Below are 23,562 nucleotides of genomic sequence, written 5' to 3'. Positions count from 1 at the left end.
GTTAAAAGCAGACTCAATGCCTTACTACCATTTTCAGAAATCACATTTTCACTAGCAAAAAGCTCACATATGACACATAGGTTTTAACGTAACTATCACTGGGAAGAAGTATACTATTATTATTTTGAAGTTCAATTTATTCTCTTTCGCACCATAATATTCCCTGATTCAAATCACTAACTTGTCATAACATAGTGTTGGAGATATTCCGTGGGATTATACAGAGAGGACTGATAAAATCTAAGTCTCTTCTTACTTAATGAAGCTTTATAAATAAACATCTGGATTCTGGTAACCTCCTAAGAGGTTTCAGTAAAAGCTGGCCACCACCCCAAGCATGTTACAAACAAGCACATACTATGGGCATGGTGTTAGGGCGCACAGGTGATTGGACTTCTGGCCTTCTCTATTTGATACTATATACATGCTCCAGGTAGTAAATAATTGTATCACACCACTGGAAAGCTAGCACAGTAGCTGTTCTCTAAGGGATGCATGAAAGCAAAGGTATATAAAATATATGTATAGTTTCATCCAATCTTCAATGGAGAAATAATTTATAAAATACAAATAGGGAAAATACTGTTAGTTTTAATGCAGCTCTGTTAAATGCAACACTTATACACAATTTAATATCTCAAGCATCTTATCACGGATTATTTAAAACATCCTTTTCATGTTTGTTTCTTCACTTACAATGAATTTTTCATATTAAGTATGTAAGGATGATGCTGAGTAATTGGGAAATCATTACCTGGCAGCACAGTCATAAGCCAACACATCAGTCTCTGCAAGAAGGTCTCCGTCGGTTTCATGATCTCCTCCATCAGGACCCAACTCGAACAGCTGGGGAAAGGAGAAAAAACACATCGTTTCTAGTCTGTCATTCAATCATGCAAACCTGCTGAATAATATGTTTATAATTTTGTGTGTTTCCAAAAATGTGCTGGACACTGCAGAATGTAAAAATCAGAATGCATGCTTTTCTTTTTGAGTTTTACTGATTTTGAGAGAGAGAGAGAGAGAGCATGGGGGAGGGGCAGAGAGAGAAGGAGAGAGAAAATCCCAAGCAGGTTCCGTGCTGTCAGCACAGAGCTCAACATGGAGATCGATCCCATGAACTGTGAGATCATTACCTCAGCTGAAATCAAGAGTTGGATGCTTAACCGACTGAGCCACCCAGGTGCCCCAGAATGCCTGCTTTTTTAATGTTGAATACACAAACCTACACATTTAAATTTAGAAACTCATGGCCTATATTAATTTCAGTTTATTTATATATTCATCTATTTATAGTAAATGCTCCAAGTTCTTCTGTACCAAATATAAACATCTGAAGGAGGTGAAAGAATTCAACCAATGCATTGTACCTAAGTGAGCTTCCAAGGAGGAAGAATTTTGCTTCAACACATATAAGCTGTGAGATATGGGACCTGGTTTCCTCATGCATAAAAGGAAAATGGACACTAACGGTGCCTACTTCATAGTAATTGTGAGAATTACATGAAATAATACTCATGGAGCATTTAGAAAAATACACAGCAAAAAGGCTAGAAAAATTTTAGCTATGGACAGAGAGAGGAATAATAGAAGGATCCTTAAAATAGTTCAAAGTAATATGGCACAGGAATAGGAGAGATGAAGAGAATGAAATAAAATGGGTATAAAACAAGGGGAGGAGGACCAGAAAGTCTGAGGAAAGGATAAGAGAGAAGATATCAAAGATGAAAAATTATGAAATTAAGTGAAAATAAAGGAGAATTATTAGGAAGAGATCTTTTTTCTTCAAAAATGGACCAACACATATAAAAAAAAACCCCTCATTTCTCTGGAGAATTATATAGCAGGTAAACTACAAAAACACTAAGGAGGAAGAGAAGGGAGCATTAAAACTTACTGGATAATTACTATGCTAGATGTCTCATTTTATCAATTATATGCTAATAATTTGAAAATCTGTCTCCAGTTCAGATCTTGTTCTCAACAGCCACTGCATTCCTCTCCTACAGCTGGACCTCACTAGTTCTAAAATGAGTCACTCCCCTTCTCCCGTGCCTTCCCCGTTCTGATTATCACTCACCTACTCACTCAGATAAAAAATCTGGAATAATCTTTTTTCCGTATCTTTCTGCCATCACTACATCTATTCTATTGCTGGTACCATAGCTTGTCAGTTCACACATGCTCACTATTACTAGCTAGAACTCAACAGTCTTCTTATCTCCATTCTCTCCTTGCTCTGGCCCATTTCCACAAGGGTTCCATAAACCACAAGCATTCTGGTTTTTTTTTTAATGACCCTTAGTACTCTGTAAAATGAATATTTGATTAGAATATTTCTGTAATCTAAAATTTTTCAGTGGTTTCTCATTCCCTGCTTTGTATGTAGCATAATATAAAGGTCCTTAATGATTTCCCCCTTATGTTCGACAAATATTTCTCAACACATACTGTGTAGTGTCCTAGGAACGGCCAAGGCCACACAGGTGAGAACAATGCAAACAAAAAAATGGGGTAATTGGAAGTTAAATTTGTGGTAAGGGAGAGGATTGTTTTAAATAGGCTCATCAGAGAATCAAGACCTGAATATAATGAGGAAGTGATCCACGTAGGTACTAAAGAGTTGCAGTCAGCAGAAGTAGCCAGTGTAAAGGTCCTGAGGTTTTACTATGCCTGGCACGTCTGAGGAACAACAGCAGGCCACTGTGGCTGGATTAGAGCGAGACAGCTAGTATAATATAAGGTCAGAGTGATAATGGCAGGCAGTTCTATGGTGCTTTGTGGGCCCTCCTAAGGCCCGTAGCTTTTAGTCTAATCCTAGAAGACACTGCAGGAATCCCAACAGAAGGAGTAGCATACTCTGGTGGACATTTTAAGAAAATCACTGCTGTACTGAAAACAGAATAAAGGGAGCAAGGACAGAAGCAGGATACAAGTTGGGAGGTTACTGTAATAATCTAGGTGAGAATGGCTATGGTTTGGACTGATTTGATATTAGGAACAGTTTTTAGAAGTGGTTAAATCCTGGCTTTATTTTCAAAGTTCAGCCAACAGTGTTTGCTGCCGAAGGGGATGTGGGGTGTGAAAGAGAGAAGGCAAGGATGATTTCAAGATTTCTGGCCCCAGCAGGTAGAGGAATAAAGTTAGCTCTACCCTAAGTCAGTTAATTGGGATGGGGAAAACATCAGAACAAGAGGTTTATTAGAGAGATCACCAGAAGCCTAGTGTTGAATATGTTATATCTGAAACGCCTATTAGCTATCCAACTGGAGATGTGAAGTAGGAGCTGTATCTATGACTTTGGAGGTTAATAAATTGAAAGTAATCAGAGGAAAAATACTTAAAAAGCCGTAAGCCTGGATCATTTTAGGGATGAGCAGACTTTAAAAAGTGTCCAAGACTGAGTTCTGGCACTCCAACACTCAGAGGTCAGGAAGATGATGAGTAACCAGGCTGGGACTCAGAAGAACAGTCAGTGAGACGGGACAAAAATCAAGTGTGGGGCCTTAGGAGCCAACTGAAGACAGTATTTTAAAGAAGGGTTTAATTGGATTAAATTATGTCCACTGGTTAAGGAAGATGAGGAGTGAGAATTGACCACTGGCTTTAGCAATCAGAAGGCACTCACATCCTTGACAAGAGCAGTTTCGGTGGAGTGGGTGGGGCAAAAACGTGATTAGAGTGGATTCAAGAAGGAAAGGGAAGAGAAAGAATGGAAACACAAAGCATATCAGTAAGAATATGTACAGAGTCCAGCTAGGTGGCTAGTCCAAGACAAGTACCTTTGCCCAGAGTAGTTAGTGGTGGAAGACTCTTCTAGCAGCAGGAAGGAGGTAAAGGAGGATCCAACAAGAAAGATGTCTAGGTTTCTGACTTAGGGTAACAAGCATATTGTGGATGGTACTATTTAAGAAAGGGACTACTGGAAGAAAGCCAGGTCCTGGGGAAAGAGCATGAATTCAGTTGAGATATAAAGACTAACAACTGTCATGCCTTTAAAGCACTTACATGGAAATGGGTCAAAGAAGAAGTCTGAGCTGGAGATCTAAATTTGGACATCATGGTATGCTGACAGCTATTTAAACTTCAGGCTTAGAAGAGAATGTCTAGGAGAAAATATAAAGTGTAGAAATAGGGCCCTAGGGCTGGGCTTAGAAGAAATCCAACATTTAGTGTCCAGGTAGAAGAGGACAAACCTACAAAAAAGACAGAAGAAACAACCAGAGATATGAAAACAAAACAAAACAAAACAAAAAAATAAAGAGGCTTACTGCTAGAAAAAAAAATGTATACCTTGGAGAGGTGAGTGGAGGAATAAAAAAAGACTTCCGTTGGAAAACCTTAGTTTACTCACTAATAACTGAATTACAAAGGCAAGTTCACATCCAGCGTACTGGAGGAATAAGGGAGGATTTGAGACTTAGAAAAAAAAAAAATTACATCCACTATAAAGACAGGATTATGGAAGGCCTATATACTTCTGTACCACAACTACTGGAGACAGGGGTCAGTATGGTGTTCAATATCATCAAAACAAAACAAAAAACTTTTCAGGGCCAGAAAAAAAAATATCTTCTTGATAAACTTACTAGACAGTGCCAACTAGCATTATGTAACTCACTGAGTTTGCTTCTCAATCTTAACTTTGAATCAAGACATCTTAAAATAACCCTTTCAAAGAAGTTGCTCTGAAATAAGCCAAAAACTAAAACTACTGTCCTTCCTCCCCTTTTTCCTCCCTTCCTTCTTCCCCTCCCCTCCCCTCCCTCTCCCCTTCCTTTGTATATATGTATGAATGTATATATGTATGTGTGTATCTATCTATCTATCTATCTATCTATCTATCTATCTATGCCATAGGTATCCTTAATCATTATTCCATCCCTATCCCTAGGGACTTCTAATTCTTACTTCCTTAATCTCTATATTACCTGTGTTTCTTAACCACATGTATTACAATCATAGCCAGAAAAAAGCAAATGTTTTTAAGTCTGTCAGCTCTGGGTGGGTCTCTATGGGAAGTGTCCTCAAAAACCATCATTTTAAGGGAGTTTTAACAATATAATTTTTAGATATTAAAACAATTTTTTTTAATGTTTACTTGTTTTTTGAGACAGAGAAAGACAAGAGTATGAGCAGGGGAGGGGCAGAGAGAGGGAGACAAAGAATCTGAAGCAGGCTCCAGGCTCTGAGCTGTTAGCACAGAGCCTGATGCGGGGCTTGAATTCACAACTGTGAGATCATGACCTGAATTTTTAGATATTATTGAGAGAACTAAGAATTTATCTCCTGAACAGATGGCATTTAATTGAGAATTTTTAATGAAGCCTGCTATTGAAATTAAGGCAGTAACTATAGTTTTACTTTAAAGGCAAAATCAGATTGGGGCACCTGGGTGGCTCAGTTGGTTAAGCAGCCAATTTAGGTTCAGGTCATGATCTCCCAGTCTGTGAGTTCTAGCCCCGTGTTGGGCTCTGTGCTGACAGCTCACAGCCTGGAGCCTGCTTCAGATTCTGTGTCTCCCTCTCTCTCTGCTCCTTCCCCTGCTCACACTCTGTCACTCTCTCAAAAAAATAAATAAACATGGGGAAAAAAAAGGCAAAATCAGATTAATTTGAGAAGTAGAACATTCAAGCTGTTAGTGAATTTTCAAAGAGTGAGCACATCCTTTGCTTGCAGTAACTGCAGGTCTTTTCTGAGATGAACAGGTAAAGTAAACTTAGGACTTTTGATTATTTTTATGTTATCTACCTGATGAATTCCATACCCCATATTCCATCTCTCACTTCATTCCTGGTCCCCACTCTTAGGGTGATCATGTCTGTTTACATAGTATTTGGCATCAAAAATGCTAACTTTTTAAAAAGTTTCTTTATTTGAGAGAGTGAGCATACACATGAGCGGGGGTAGGGGCAGAGAGAGGGAGAGAAAGAATCCCAAGCAGTTTCCATGGTCAGTATGGAGCCCATTGCGGGGCTTGATCTCACAAGCCAGGAGATCATGACCTGAGCCGACATCAAGAGGTGGATGCTTACCTATTGAGCCACCCAGACCCCCTAATGACTTTTAAGGCTACATCAAAATGTCCCTGAATCAAAACAGCTGTGCCCTCGTCATTAAAGTGGCTACAAAAATGGAGGCATATCAAAAGGTACTGCTGTTCCTAGACCACTAGGAAGTTCAGCACAAAGGATTGAGATTGACTATTATAGTCTTTTTCAGCCTAAAATTATTATAAAATCATTTTCCATCATTTCCTCACTTCTTGACTTTTGCTCTTCTAATGAGTCAATGATTTAGTATTATTATATTAGATTTTAGCAATGTTTCCTCAAGTCCTTTTTTATATATATTACATATATATAAAATAATAAGCTAAGTCAAAACCAACATCTTCAAAAAAGGGCAACAGTGTCAAAAAACTGCTTACCTTAATTTTCGCAGTATATTCTCCTCTACCTCCAAACAGACCAAGGCCACCAAGTAAAATATCAGTGTCAGCACTAAAACGTATAGCTTCTACTGAATGGGCAGAGTAACCCCAGCCCCCTCCATGACCTAAAGGACACAAATAAATAATTTATGTTTTAAGATATTTATATTTCACTTATAAAACAATATTTCCTAAAGATAAATATACATACTTTCAAACCTGTTCACTACACTATAATCTTCTTTGGAATAAACCTTCATTACTGCTTGAGTCTCCTCCTCTGTACTTGCAACACCCATTTTTAAATCCTGCATAGCTGCTAAGGTATCAAGGCAACCTAAAAACAAACAAACAAAAATTCAACTCCTTGAAATTAAAATTTCCTATTATATTGATGACAGGAGATGATGTAGGGAATAAATTAAAATAGTTAACTCTGAGTGTGTTCAATAAATGTATTCCAAAATTTAAACAATGTTTCATGAGAGAACACCTATAACCAATAAGAATTCTCCACTGCTTAGGTAACTGTCATATTTAAACACATTCTATACGTCACTGTTTTGCAAAAAACTGCATCTTTAGTTTTGGATGTTTATAATGATTTACCAGATGAAATTTGAGAAAAAAGAAGCAAGGAATTATATGTGTGCTCTAGTAATTATACTTAGGAATATGACTTCACAACTGCTAGGTTTAGATAAACATAAATAAGTCTTTTTAAGGATCTTTTTAAAAAACAACAAAATAAGTAGTTATGTGGATTGGTACAAAATTTCCACCAACAGAATATCTATATAAACTGAAAAAATGCTGTATTTCAAATTAATTAAATAGAAGTAAAGAGAAACTGTTATGTAAAAAAAAGAAAGAATATGTATAAAATTTATAATTATATGAATATGTATTTTATAGGATGTCATTTAAAATAATGTATATAAATTAAGTATTATAATTATATATTTGAATATTCTATCTGTATCTCTAAAGTTAATATATTTAACCTAAACAAAGATATTATTTAAAATACCTATTAGGAAAATTATCTTCAGAGATGCTTTATACTTGGACATACACAAACTATGTTGGTTCAAATCTGATGTATTGTTCTTTGTTGGATAAACAAACCTCTTAAAGTTAGGGGGTTTAACTTACATTGCACCTAGTATTTTGTTGTTCAACACACATGAAAAAATGACATACAAATCTAAATATTCTCAAAAAAAAAAAAAATTCTCAGCACACTGCATGAATGAAAATTAACTGGTCATCAAAGAGCAACCCTACCTAGAATGTGCAAAGCTGCATGAGATCGGGTGGTGAGAGCCCTTGATCCTGTTGGTAAGGCAAGTTCAGGACTTAGAATACTACATCTGGACTGCATATCTGCTGCAGAGGGAAGTCTGGCATCAGCAACCACTGCATTGTAACACCACAGCTCTCTGGTATTTGGTCGAAACCTTCAAGAAAGAATAATTATAGCACTTCAACATACAGTTTCATTAAAAAAAATTTTCTAAAGTAGAATTGATGATACAAAAGGATTACATACAGTCAGCTTAAAGAGGATAAAATGTAGCTCATTATTTTCTCTCTCTGAGCTAAGTATATAAATAAAATGATTTATGTCACTATAAGTGGAATAATTTGAATGAAACAGTAACACGGGCTATGATTTTTTTTTATGAGTACAGGAGCAATAGTACACATGGTGCACACATATATAAAGCTTTGTGCAACAAAAAGTCTACAGATGAAGTCTAAAGACAAAGGGCAAGTTGAAAGAAAATATGTGAAACACACATGAGACAAAAGAACAGTATTCACAATGTATAAGAGCTCCTGCAAGACAAAAAGAGGTATCAATCTAATATCAAAAGTGGACAAAAGACTTGGAATGCTGTTTCCACAAATGAAACACAAATAAAGTGTAAGGAGGTGTTCAACCTTACTAATAAACAGTAAACCATAAGGGACCCACAATACCCCCCACCATTATCTCATTTCTCTTATCTCTTCCATAAAAAAATTCTTAAAAAGCTGCCTCCATTTCTTTGCCAATTTTTTGCTATGAGTTCTTTTTGGAAAAGTTGTTTTAATCAACTACAGAGTACATACAAAAGAATAGTAAGAAAATATTTTCAAGATAAGGTATGAAGAATAATACCATAATGTGCACCAGTAAAAAGAACATTACTACTATCTTTTAACTGCCCTGGATCTCCCTCCCTACTTAATTTCTTTCCTTTTCTTTCAAAGGTAGCAATTACTTTGAAGTTTAAAAGTTTATCATTCTCTTCTTACGTTTATGATTTTTCATATGTTATATCAAAATTGTTTAAGTTTCATGTTTTGAATTGTTTATGAACAGGATACACACTTTATGTGTTTTTCTGTGGCTTGCTTTCTTCAAACAATAGAATATGCTTACAACGTATTTATACAATGATGTATAACTGCAAGCTCATTCATTCTCATTGTTATAGAGTATTAATAGCTCATGTGACTATATTACAACTATTTGTCCATTCTACTAATGATGGCAAAAAAATGAAAACCACTCAATTTTTCCATTACAAAAAAATGCTGCTGTGGATAATTTTATAAGTTTCCCTAAAGCATTAATACAAGAGTAAATGGGAAGGAAGAACAAAATTCTCATTTTTTCCACAACTGGTATTCCTATACAGAATACCCAGGTTCTTTTGAAAATCTGATTTATGTCAGATACAGCTAACAATCAGGTTCATTTATTAAGGATGGTTTTGTCAATCAATGGTGCTTGATGATCCAAATTTACTAAATACAAAGGACAATCTTGAAGAGATATTTACACACTCACAATCATAGCAGTATTATCCACAAGAGCCAAAAGGTGCAAGCAACTGAAGCATCCATGGATGGATAGTGGATAAATAAAATGTGGTAGAAACATACAATGGAATGTTATTCCAGCCTTAAACAATTGTGTCACAGGCTATAATGCGAATGAATCTTGAGAACATGATGCTAGAAATAAGCTAGTCACAAAAAAGACAAATACTGTATGATTCCACTTATATATCAAAACTGGTCAAATTCACTGAAAGTAGAATGATGGCTGCTACAGGCTAGAGGGACAGAGTAATAGGGAACCGTTCTTTGGGTACAGAGTTTCAGTTTTGCAAGGTAAAAACATTCTGGAGATCTACTGTAGAGCAATGTGAATATACCTAACACTGCTGAATTGTACAACTAGAAATGGTTAAATTTTTTTTTTTACCATAATTAAAAATAATTATTAAAAAATCTTTATCTTAAACTTAAAAATAATACTTGGCACAGAACAAATTCTATGAAAGTACCGGCTATAATTAGTAGCATTAATATAATTGTACTATTAAGTTTTAATTTAATCTATTAATTAGTTTTTGTGTGTGTGTGTGATTATTTCTCTAGTTGCTTTCAAGATTTTTATCTTAGTCTTAGTGTTCTATAATTTCACTACAATTTCTCTTGATTGTAGATAATGGAAACACATAATTTCTAATATCTGTGAATTTATTTTTTTATTTTTTAAGTTTTATTTATTTATTTTGAGAGAGACAGAGACAGCATGAGTTGGGGAGGGGGAGACCACGAGGGAGAGAGAAATCCCAAGCAGGCTGCATGCTGTCAGCACAGAGCCAGATGCTGGGCTTTAACTCATGAACTGTGAGATCAGGACCTGAGCTGAAACCAAGAGTCGGACGCTTAGCCAACTGAGCCACTCAGGCGTCCCAGATATCTGCAAATTTAAATCTTTTTTTGGTTCTGGAAAATTATTAGGCATTATCTCTTCAAATGTTTTTCTCCTTTATTTTCTCTAATTTCTAATATTTTCTTCTTGGATGTGTACTAGATCTTCTCATTATATTCTTCAAATCTCTTTCACATTTTTTTATTAAAAAAAATTTTTTTTAATGTTTATTTATTTTTGAGAGGGGGAGAGAGAGACAGAATGCCAGCTGTCAGCACAGAGCCCAATGTGGGACTTGAACTCACGGACTGCAAGATCATGACCTGAGCTGAAGTCAGACGCTTAACCGACTGAATCACCCAGGCGCTCCCACTTTTTTTATATTCTTGTCTCTGTGGCATTTTGTGTAATTCCCTTTCATTTGTTCAAATCTGATCCACTCATGCATTTGTGTAAAAAACTATTCTTCATTTATAAAAGTTTTGGTTGGTTGTTTTTCAAATATGCTTCATCGTCTTGAGTCTTACGAGTTTTCTTTTGTTATTCAATTCCATCTTTTATTTTTTAAACATTTCATATATACTTTATATTATTTCTGATAATTCCAAGATCTCATTGCTTGCCTCTTGCTGAATTTCATTACAAGTGATACTACTTGTATGTTAAGCAATCTTTGACTTGGTGTTCATACTTGATGGAATGTTAATTCATTAAAACCTATGGTACCATGCTGGTACCAAAGCATGGAGGATTTACACTGGCCTTGTGCTGGAGACAGAGGGGTATTACCTATTTGATCCAACTTCAGCATCATTCTAAGGCCAGATGCTTAACAGAATTTTCAGGATCAGTTCCCATCTCCCTCACCTTGTAGCTGGCACAATGTTTGTTTTCCAAACTGCAGCACTGCTTATCAGCAGTTGCTCTCAGCAAAATCCTATGTTTACAGTGCTGACTGCTTACTTCTCAAGGGTCACCTCATGAGGTATGATTTTTATTTTTATGCTGGTTTTCTTTCTTTGAGGTGGGGGTGGGAGAGAGGGGCACTATATTAGTGATATCTTAGCTGAGTGCCAAGAAATGTATAAAATTTAAACTTGGGGTGCCTGGGGGGCTCAGTGAGTTAAGCGACTGACTTCAGCTCGGGTCATGATCTCACGGTTTGTGAGTTTGAGCCCCACATCGGGCTCTGTGCTGACAGCTCAGAGCCTGGAGCCTGGAGCCTGGAGCCTGGAGCCTGCTTCTGATTCTGTGTCTCCCTCTCTCTCTGCCCCTCCCTGACCTATGCTCTGTCTCTCTCTGTCTCAGAAATAAATAAACATAAAAAAATTTTTTTTAATTTAAACTTTTTTTGTTTAGTTCATCAAATTGCCAAAAGTGGAAATCCCCACTCTTCAAACCATACCAATCTAGTTTGCACATCTAACACCTGCATGAAATTATTCTCAAAGTTGTAAATAACTTCTAAGTAGCTAAACCTAATGGAATTTTTTGTCATCTACTTAGTCAAGCCCTCAGCATATTCAACATCATTAAATGGTCCTCTTTATGATCCATCCCCTTCTCACTTCCATGTCAGCACACCCTTTTGGCTTTTTCTAATAGTTCACTGGCTGCTCTTTCTAGTCTCCTGACTAGTTCCTCTCTCCCCTAACTTAAAATGTTTTAAGTTTAGGACTCTCCTCAACCTACATTCTCTGCCTAGGTGCTCTCGATCAAAAACACCCCTTTAGATATACCTATAAACTAAAAATTCTGGAATTTACATTCCCAGTCCAAACCAGTCCTTTGTGCCTGGCTCACTTCTCTAACTGCCTACTTAACATGTCAAAAACAGAAATCTTGACAAAATCTTTTCCTTTCTCTGCCTCTCCTGGCTCAGTTAATGCCACCAATGTCTATTCAAATGCCAAAATCAGAACTTTGGGAATCATCCTTGACCACTTTCTTTCCTTAAATGGCCACTGCCCCCACCCCCACCACTCCCCCCCACAACCCCACCCCCAAATCAACCAAGTTCTATTGGCTCTATTCCAAACTATGTGCTACTGCCTGCTCCTCCCATCTTCCCCACCACAACCCTAAGTTTCATGCCATCCTCTCTCCCTTGCACTGCTGCAGTAACCTCCTGTATCTGTGCCTGCCTCCTTCCCATCTATTTTCCACACAGTAAGTATAATCTCTTACTGTCGTTTCCCAACTCAACATCCTATAAAAACTTCCTATTGGAAGAAAACTCAAATTTCTTAATCTACCCTACAAAGTCCTGCATGTCCTAGCCCTGCCTACTCCTTTGAATTTATTTTGTGCCACTCACTCACTATGCTTTAACCACACTGGCTTTTTTCAAGTTCCTAAAACACAGCCAAGCTCTTGCTGGTACCAAAGCATTTGGGTCTACTAAGCTCTCCCTGCTCAGAAAACTTTTCCTAACTCTTCAAATGCCTGGTTCTTTTTATATTTTAAGGTCTTAACTTATACTATCTTCACTGAATGGAATATAGGTCACTGCTGTTAACCTCAATCATAGCGCCGTCTTGTTCCTTAATAATGCTGAGCAAGCTCTGTAAAGTATATTAGATAATCATTTTGTATAGTCTTTATCTCTGTTAAAAAAAAAAAAGACGACTTCCCTAAGAGCAAGGACATTGTCTATCTCATATCATATAGTATGTATTTAAATATTAACAGAATAAAATTAAAATAGCAAAAATTGAAAATAATAGTGCAGTATTAGCATACAGTATTAATATTAGTATTTAATATTATTAAATGATAATAACTGTATAGTGATGCAGATAATATGGGAAAATATGGACTCTCACATGCAGTTGGTGAAGAGAGTATTAAGGGAGAAAAGGGCAGGTATATATGACAATTCTGACTATCTTCTGACTCAGCAATTCCACTTCTTGAAAGCCACCTCATAGCAATACACTCCCATGAGTATAAAACTCTGTGCTTATATACATGTGTGTGTTTGTGTGTTCACTGGGGCATTATACATAATACTGAAACATTACAAAATAATCTAAAAATTTTGTTCATTAATAGGGAAATAGATCAGTATATTTTGGTATATCCAGACTACAGGATTCTATACAGTTTTAATAAAAAAGCAGTTCTTAGAATAGTGACTTGGAAAGACCTAGAAATTGTTGTTTAGCAAAAAACCTAACTTTTAAAATGAATATATTCTTATTTGTATTTTAAAAGTACATGCATTTAAAAAGGTGTCAAACTGGGGCTCCGGGGTGGCTCAGTGAGTTGAGCTTCCGACTTCGACTCAGGTCACGATCTCACCTGTGAGTTCAAGCCCCACATCGGGCTCTGTGCTGACAGTTCAGAGCCTGGAGCCTGCGTCAGAGTCTGTGTCTCCCTCTCTCTCTGCCCCTCCCCTACTCACACTGTGTGTGTGTGTATGTGTGTCTCTCTCTCTATCTCTCTCAACAAATGAATAAAGGCTTGCACCATGCAAAAGCCCAATGTTGTGCTTCTGCGGATCCATCCCTCCAAGGGGCCTGCCTCCCTCCAGGTGCTGCAGTGCCCCTCCCGCAGGGGACCAGTTCCAGGGACTATCCAAAATGATGAAACGGAAGAATTCTCCTCAAAAGAGACTCCAGGAAGTAGCGACAGCTAACAAATTGACCAAAACTGATTTAAGCAATATAACGGAACAAGAATTTAGAATAATAGTCATAAAATTAATCACTGTGTTTGAAAAAAGCATACAGGACAGCAGAGAATCTATTGCTACAGAGATCAAGGGACTAAAAATAGTCATGAGGAACTAAAAAATGCTATAAATGAGGTGCAAAAATAAAATGGAGGCGGCCATAGCACGGATTGAAGAGGCAGAGGAGAGAATAAGTGAATTAGAAGACAAAATTATGGAAAATGAGGAAGCTGACAAAAAGAGAGATAAAAAATATCCAGAAGTATGAGGGGAGAATTAGAGAACTAAGTGATGCAATCAAATGGAACAATATATGTATCACAGGAATTCTAGAAGAGGAAGAGAAAGAGAGAGGGGCTGAAGGTGTACTTGAACAAATCATAGCTGAGACTTCCCCGATATGGGGAAGGAAACAGGCATTAAAATCAAAGAGGCACAGAGAACTACCTTCAGACGTAACTTGAATCAAACTTCTGCATGACACATCATAGTGAAACTGGCAAAATACAAGGATAAAGAGAGAATTCTGAAAGCAGTTAGGGATAAACAGACCCTAACTTACAAAGCTAGACACATAAGGGTTGTAACAGACCTATCTACTGAAACTTGGCAGGCCAGAAAGGAATGGCAAGAAATCTTCAATGTGATGAACAGAAAAAATATGCAGCTGAGAATCCTTTATCCAGCAGGTCTGTCATTCAGATTAGAAGGAGAGATGAAGGTTTTCCCAAACACACAAAAACTGAAGGAATTCATCACCACTAAACCAGTCCTACAAGAGATCCTAAGGGGGATTCTGTGAGTGAAATGTTGCAAGGACCACAAAGAGATATCACTACAAGCATGAAACCTACAGACATCACAATGACTCTAAACCCATATCTTTCAATAACAACAATGAATGTAAATGGACTAAATGCTCCAACCAAAAGACAAATGGTACCAGAATGGATAAGAAAACAAGACCCAACTATTTGCTGTCTACAAGAGACTCATTTTACACTTGAGGACAACTTCAGATTGAAAGTGAGGAGATGGAGAAGTATCTATCATGCTACTGCAAGTCAGAAGAAAGCTGGAATAGCCATACTTACATCAGACAAACTAGACTTTAAATTAAAGGTGGTAACAAGAGATGAAGAAGGGCACTATATAATAATTACAGGGTCTATCCATCAGGAGGAGCTAACAATTATAAATGTCTATGCACCAAATATGGGAGCCCCCAAATATATAAAACAATCACAAACATAAGCAACCATGTTGATAAGAATGTGGTATTGCAGGGGACCTTAAAAAATCCACTTAAAACAATGGATAGATCATCTAGACACAGGATCAATAAAGAAACAAGGGCCCTGAATGATACATTGGATCAGATGGACTTGGCAGATATATTTAGAACTCTGAATCCCAAAGCAACAGAATATATTTTCTTCTCGAGTGCACATGAAACATTCTCCAAAAGAGATCACATACTCGGTCACAAAACAGCCCTTCATAAGCATAAAAGAACTGAGATCATACCATGCACACTTGCAGACCACAATGCTATGAAACTTGAAATCAACCACAGGAAAAAGCCTGGAAAACCTCCAAAAGCATGGAGGTTAAAGAACACCCCACTAAAGAATGAATGGGTCAACCAGGCAATTAGAGAAGAAATTTAAAAATATATGGAAACAAATGAAGATGAAAATACAACAATCCAAATGCTTTGGGATGTAGCAAAGGCAGTCCTGAGAGGAAAATACATTGCAATCTAGGCCTATCTTAAGAAACAAGAAAAATCCCAGATACAAAATCTAACAGCACACCTAAAGGAAATAGAGCAGAACAGCAAAGACACCCCAAACCCAGCAGAAGAAGAGAAATAATAAAGATTAGAGCAGAAATAATATAGAATCTAAAAAAACTGTAGAGCAGATCAATGAAACTAAGATTGGTTTTTTGAAAAAATAAACAAAATTGATAAACCTGTAGCGAGGCTTCTCAAAAAGAAAAGGGAGATGACCCAAATAGATAAAATCATGAATGAAAATGGAATTATTACAATCAATCCCTCAGAAATACAAGCAATAATCAGGGAGTACTATGAAAAATTATATGCCAACAAACTGGATAGCCAAGAAGAATTGTTCAAATACCTAAGCACCCATACACTTCCGAAACTCAAACGGAAAGAAATAGAAAACTGAACAGACCCATTACCAGCAAAGAAATTGAATCAGTTATCAAAAATCTCCCAACAAATAAGAGTCCAGGACCAGATGGCTTCCCTGGGGAATTCTACCGGACATTTAAAGCAGAGATAATACCTATCCTTCTCAAGCTGTTCCAAAAAATTGAAAGGGAAGGAAAACTTCCAGACTCATTCTATGAAGCCAGCATTACTTTGATTCCCAAACCAGATAGAGACGCAGCAAAAAAAAGAGAACTACAGGGCAATATCCTTGATGAATACGGATGCAAAAATCCTCAACAAGATACTAGCAAATCGAATTCAACAGCATATAAAAAAAATTATTCACCATGATCAAGTGGGATTCATTCCTGGGCTGCAGGGCTGGTTCAACATTCGCAAATCAATCAACATGATACATCACATTAATAAAAGAAAAGAAAAGAACCGTATGATCCTGTCAATCGATGCAGAAAAAGCATTTGACAAAATTCAGCATCCTTTCTTAATAAATACCCTCGAGAAAGTCAGGATAGAAGGAACATACTTAAACATCATAAAAGCCATTTATGAAAAGCCCACAGCTAATATCATCCTCAATGGGGAAAAACTGAGAGCTTTCCTCCTGAGATCAGGAACATGACAGGGATGTCCACTCTCACTGCTGTTTGCTAACATAGTGTTGGAAGTTCTAGCATCAGCAATCAGGCAACAAAAGGAAATCAAAGGCATCAAAATTGGCAAAGATGAAGTCAAGCTTTCACTTTTTGCAGATGACATGATATTATATATGGAAAACCAACAGACTCCACCAAAAGTCTGCTAGAACTGATACATGAATTCAGCAAAGTCGCAGGATACAGAATTAATTTACAGAAATCAGCTGCATTCTTGTACACTAATAATGAAGCAACAGAAAGACAAAGAAACTGATCCCATTCACAATTGCACCAAGAATCATAAAATACCTAGGAATAAACCTAACCAAAAATGTAAAAGATCCGTTTGCTGAAAAGTATAGAAAGCTTATGAAGGAAATTGAAGAAGATATAAAGAAATGGAAAAACATTCCATGCTCATGGGATGGAAGAATAAATATTGTTAAAATGTCAATTCTACCCAAAGCTATCTACACATTCAATGCAATCCCAATCAAAATTGCACCAGCATTCTTCTTGAAGCTAGAACAAACAATCCTAAAATTTATATGGAACCACAAAAGACCCCAAATAGCCAAAATAATTTTGAAGAAGAAGACCAAAGCAGGAGGCATCACAATCCCAGACTTTAGCCTCTACTACAAAGCTGTAATCATCAAGACAGCATGGTATTGGCACAAAGACAGACACAAAGACCAGTGGAATAGAATAGAGACTCCAGAATTGGACCCACAAAAGTATGGCCAACTAATCTTTGACAAAGCAGGAAATCTTTCCATATCCAATGGAAAGCAGACAGTCTCTTTAACAAATGGTGCTGGGAGAGCTGGACAGCCACATGCAGAAGAATGAAACTAGACCACTTACTTACACCATCCACAAAAATAAACTCAAAATGGATAAAGGACCTGAATTTGAGACAAGAAACCATCAAAACACTAGAGGAGAAAGCAGGAAAAGACCTCTCTGACCTCAGTCGCAGCAATTTCTTACTTGACACATCCCCAAAGGCAAGGGAATTAAAAGCAAAAATGAAGTATTAGGACCTCATGAAGATAAAAAGCTTCTGCACTGCAGAGGAAACAATCAACAAAACTAAAAGGCAACCAACGGAATGGGAAAAGATATCTTTAAATGACATATTGGACAAAGGGCTAGTATCCAAAATCTATAAAGAACTCACCAAACTCCACACCCGAAAAACAAATAATCCAGTGAAGAAATGGGCAGAACACATGAATAGACACTTCTCTAAATAAGACATCCAGATGGCCAACAGGCACATGTAAAGATGCTCAATGTCGCTCCTCATCAGGGAAATACAAATCAAAACCACACTCAGATAGCACCTCACACCAGTCAGAGTGGCTAAAATGAACAAATCAGGAGACTTTAGATGTTGGCGAGGATGTGGAGAAACAGGAACCCTCTTGCACTGTTGGTGGAAATGCAAACTGGTGCATCCACTCTGGAAAACAGTGTGGAGGTTCCTCAAAAAATTAAAAATAGATCTCCCCTATGACCCAGCAATAGCACTGCTAGGAATTTACCCAAGGGATACAGAAGTGCTGATGCATAGGGGCACTTGTACCCCAATGTTTACAGCAGCAGTTCAACAATAGCCAAATTATGGAAAGAGCCTAAATGTCCATCAACTGATGAATGGATAAAGAAGGTGTGGTTTTTATATACAATGGAATACCACTTGGCAATGAGAAAGAATGAAATATGGCCTTTTGTAGCAACGTGGATGGAACTATAAAGTGTTATACTAAGTGAAATAAGTCATACAGAGAAAGATAGATACCATATGTTTTCACTCTTACGTGGATCTTGAGAAACTTAACAGAACACCATGGGGGAGGGGAAGGGGACTAAAATAGAGAGGGAGGGAGGCAAAGCATAAGAGACTCTTAAAAACTGAGAATAAACTGAGGGTTGATGGGGGGTGGGAGGGAGGGGAAAGTGGGTGATGGGCATTGAGGGCACCTGTTGGGATGAGCACTGGGTGTTGTATGGAAACCAATTTGACAATAAATTTTGTATTAAAAAAAATAAATGAACAAACGTTAAAAAATTTTTTAAAAAATGAAAACACATATTCATGTATTAATTGTATATATTTTGAAGTGGGAAATAAAATTGCTATTCTTAACCGACTGAGCCACCCAGGCACCCTAAAATTGCTATTCTTAACATTCATCTGCTTTTTATAGATGTTAAGTTTCTAATTATACAGGAGAAATTCTCTGTTAAGACTACAAAAAGAAGCATTCTGGATGGAAGGAAAGTCAAAGTAAGCTAATACTGAATCTGCAGTATCTATGACAGCTGTAAAATGCAAGTACCCTAGTGAAAAACACAAAGGACATAAAATAGCCAGAAGTCAGGATAATAGAATAAAAACTCTAATCCTGATTATAAGAAAACACCCTCCAGCTGTTTTAGTGAAACACTGGAGGAGTGACTGCTCTTCATCTCTCAATCTTTGTTCTGGAACAAAGGGGTAAATGGTCAAGGACTGTGGAGACATTTGAGATCATCTCTCCCAATGTTATCACCATATGTGAAAAAGGCAAGGTTCAACTGACTGCCTACCACACTTCTGAGTTCTGTTAAGAGTCTAGGAAATGGCTCTAGTTATACTATTAGAATCCAGTTCTGCTATTAACTAATTTAGAGAATGCATTTCTAATTTAGTGAATGTATCCATAAACAAATTCCACCCTGTCAACTTTTATTTTGCCAATGCAAATTTACTTCATTTAAAAATAAAAGATATAAAAGTTATACGTATTCTATAAAGATTCTAGAAAATAAAACACCCTAGGTCCAAACCAGTGCTTGCTCTTTGGTAACTAAGTCTCTTGTGTATGGACTTGTAATCAGTAAATAACTAATGACTAGTCTATCTTTACACCATGTGCCTTTCTAGCCCCTCCATGCTATCCCACATGACCACTCTAATTTTGGTTCCTAGTATTTCATGTCTCCGTAAGATTTACTATAAGACTACTTACCTGCAGTCTTTCATTATCTAATCTATCCTATGTAATGCTGCCAAGGAGAATGAAAAGCCGTACTCAATTCTGGCTTCCAGACCTTCTCACAAAGTGCCCAAGTAAGATAGTTATGCTGGTCAGCAACCTGGGAAGCAATATAATTACTTCACTCTGAATGCAGCCTTAGGAATGATGATAGCATGGCCTCTTAAGACGTGGTTGGCTGATAGAAATGAAAGCAGGCATGGGCAGAGGAAGGAAGACAGAAAAAGCCTTTTGCCTTTCCTTACTGGTGCTACTTAAACCTTTCAGTTTATCTAATTCCTGTCCACTGATGTTGGCCAAATAAACAATGCAAGGGTTTGGGGCGGGGCGGGGGAGGTAAGTCCTGTGATAAGTCACTCTGGTAATGCAGGGAACACCTACTAGTATTCAAACCTAGAGTTGCTGAAAGGGACAACACTTTTCTTTACTCATTATGTATATAAAGCACCATAATAAATTTTAAACAAATACAATATAATTTGAGTCTCTAGTGTATCTGTATCCATTCTCTACATTTTACAGTTTCCAGAGTTTGGTAGCCCTATACATTTCTACATTTCTCTACCAATTTGGGGATTCTGTTATGTGCATTCATAAAGGGCGAGCTTATTTACCTTAATTATTCTATACTATGTTTGGCACAGTTTCTTCTACATAGTCGGTAATAATTCAATATTTATGAAAAAAGAATGAGCTCTACGCAGTTTAGATATGATTGCTGAAAGACCAAAAATAATAACAGAATTCTTAAAAGTAAAAGTGCTTAATATAACGACAGTGGCAAACAATTCTATAGCACCTACTATGTGCCTCAGCTCTAAATTCTTCACTCCTTCTAACAATCTATGAGGTAGGTACTATTATCATTCCAAATTTATAAATGAGAGAAGTGAAGCACATAGAGTCATGATAACTATTCCAAGTTGACACAGAAAGCAAATTGTGGATGTTGGATAAACTGAGGCAGCCTGGCTGCCTTAATCACTGCACTACACTGTAAAGGTCCCAGGAAGCACAGTTAAATAGGAAAGTACTCATGTAGGTAAAATCTGCTTATACATGAATTTTATATCACCACAAAAGTATAATTTGATCAAAACTTATTCACTACTCTATTTTATAAACAGAGCTTACCTCCAAATGACATCATACACAGGGTCAAGACACACACCGAATCCTTGCAGATCCTCTTGTTCAGAGTCATTAAAAGTTTTACAACTCCCATCCACTTTATTGATCAGAAGACATTTAAATGGAGGAGGTTCTGACATAGAAGCAGGTACCAAGCCTTGAGGAAAGATATTTATACATCTTAAAAATGCATTACCCTTTTATATACCCTCAGCTTAGAAATTAAGTATTACTTATAAGGTAAGTATTATTATTACATCCATTTCACAGATGAGACAAAACTGAGATTTAAACAGATTAACTAAACATCTTTAAGTAACAGAATTAGGACTAAAACCTCAGGTGGTCTAAATCCACAACACATGCTCTTAAAATCTATATTACCCTATTACATAATTATTTATGGTATCACAGACACAAGTATAGATTGATACCTACAGATGGAACTTCAAAGTTTGACTTACATAACCTTTCATAAAAATTAATTTTTACCATTTATCTAACCAAAAATTCCTCCTTCCAACACAGGGTTTATCCTACTTCAATTTGGTTCATATTTCCACGACTCCCTAGCTTATAAATACTCATATAAACACAGACACTTAGAAGCTTCTTTAAAATTTCTTCAAACAGAAAGAAAACAAAAAGCTCTAAGACTTATCTAATGATAAGGAAAGATGATGAATCATTTATTATCAATCAAGAAAATGATTTTGGGAAGGACGTTTTTTAGGGATATTACCTATTATGTGTTTACTGGCAAAAATTTCTGATGTAGCAAGTACATGAGAATTAATAAGTGCTTCATCAATTCGTAAGAAAGTCTGATCCCCACTTGCACCTATCCAGGTAGCTTTTCTTCCATATTTTGATCCAATATTAGGCATGGGAGCTGGTTTTGCATTCCAGTATGGTACATCCAAAATTGGTCTGCCAAGTTGTCCTTTCTAAAAAATTAAATAAACCATAATAACATTATTGGATAAAAAAATATCTGATTTTTTATAAAATTAAGAAGACAGTAGACAAAAATAGCTCTATGAAAAATTATTCTTTATTTACTGTTAGTACTTTTACTTATTAATGACATTCATGTGAAATTTGGACCAAAATTTATAAAGAAATAAAATAATTTCTATTATTCTTAGAAACTCTGCCCCTAATAAGCCACAAAATGCATTATTAAAAAACAATAATAAAGCTAAATATTTTCCATGCAAGAAATCTCCCTGAAATATTGTCTTTACCTACATTTAAATGGAAAGTACAATACACAACATGTTAAAAAAAATTAGTATTACAAATTGTTCATTTAAAAAATTCACTTTGAAAAAAATCACTGTGATATTGACAGTATACAATGAAAGTCACTATTAAAATCACAGTCTGAAAATATTTGAGTAAAGGCCAAAATAATGAATACTACAACTTGTGAATATAATTTGAAAATTAAGTATGTTCACATGATCATGTGTTAGTAAGTTATTTCACTTATGTTTCAAGATAAACAGCAGAAACAATGTTAAGGAATGGTATCTTAAGTAAATAATTGTTAACTTATTTAAAACTATGGCTGTCCACAGGTACTAAATTAGGTAAGAGTTTAATTTAAAAAATAAGAGGAAGCCTTTCTCCACTAAGCTAGTAGCTATAAAAGAATGCTGATGGTGGATAGGTAAACATTCAACCACCCCAGGCTCAGGAGCTTGCCCTCCCCCCACAAAAACTTCCCTTCCAAAAACCCTCTGGAGGGTGGAAAATGCTGGATCTTGACTTCCAGCGCATCACTGTCTGTAAGTAATGGGAATGAGAAACCATTAGCAAAAAAGCTGAAGAACAAGGGAGTCTGGAGCACTATAAACAGCCTGGTTAATTCTCACTCCAACTATTAGGTTTCTAGTGAGTTCTATCACTCTAACATCATAGCAAGAAACCACAGCCACAAAGTGACTGCAAAGGCAACAGAACTTCAATCCCTGGGCTGAGCCAGGGGAAGGAAAAGTGGCAAGCACAGGAACAGAGAAGCCAAAAAAACCCTGATGTTTATTCTCAGCTTCTTTCAATGTCTGTTCTTATTTTTTGACAAAAAAACACAAAAACAAAAAAAACACAGAACAAACAAACAAAAAAACCCCATAAGAATGTGAACAGTGAGCAAAATATATCATATTCAAGGACATTATGCTTTCAGAAGAAAAATAATTCTATCTGTCATTAACTACCGAAATAAGTATCTACTCCCTTACTATCAACCAACTAATGTAAAGAAAAGCAGTGCAAAAATACAACAGATGCCTGGACAACCCCAGGCATTCAGAATGTGGCTACACATAAACCATATTTAAATTCATGAAAGTTCACAACTAGAACTTCTAGGGGTAGAGGACAATAATGGTTGTCTGATTTCCAATATTACCATTCACAATCCCCCCTCCCCCACAAAACAATATAAAAACCAATACACAGGGCAAAGAAAACCACACATCACTCAAGCCTTCAGCAGTATTAGGAAATAGCAGATCTGCTGACCTTTAAGTCACCTGTAACCAGAGGAAAAAAAACAAATTCCAACCATTTTCTCCACCCACCTGCCACTGCAAGTTGGGGGGGGTGAAGCCTGCAAAAGGGGTGGCTTGAGAAGAAGAGATGAGTACAGAGGACTTGGAAAAAGCACTGGTAAAATCATCTACCCAAAGAGAAAACCTAACCCTTAATG

General features: G+C 36.6%; 1 protein-coding gene across 14 annotated transcripts in view; it reads right to left on the bottom strand.

Annotated features, from left to right (window-relative positions):
* Positions 1-23,562, bottom strand: part of MYCBP2 (MYC binding protein 2) — a 282,639-nt gene that overhangs the window by 147,207 nt on the left and 111,870 nt on the right. For all 14 annotated transcript variants that reach the window (XM_078432585.2, XM_078432586.2, XM_060636897.3 and 11 more), the window contains 6 exons: positions 21,589-21,793; positions 20,850-21,003; positions 7,721-7,893; positions 6,645-6,770; positions 6,431-6,558; positions 755-846 (listed from right to left, as the gene is read on the bottom strand). In XM_078432585.2, the coding sequence (XP_078288711.1) occupies positions 755-846; positions 6,431-6,558; positions 6,645-6,770; positions 7,721-7,893; positions 20,850-21,003; positions 21,589-21,793 (878 nt within the window). The remainder of the gene's footprint in view (positions 1-754; positions 847-6,430; positions 6,559-6,644; positions 6,771-7,720; positions 7,894-20,849; positions 21,004-21,588; positions 21,794-23,562) is intronic.

The sequence above is a fragment of the Panthera onca genome, chromosome A1 (genome assembly GCF_046562875.1).
Source record: "Panthera onca isolate mPanOnc1 chromosome A1, mPanOnc1 haplotype 2, whole genome shotgun sequence".
NCBI classification, from domain to species: Eukaryota; Metazoa; Chordata; class Mammalia; order Carnivora; family Felidae; genus Panthera; species Panthera onca.
This window is presented reverse-complemented; position numbering and strand designations above follow the sequence as displayed.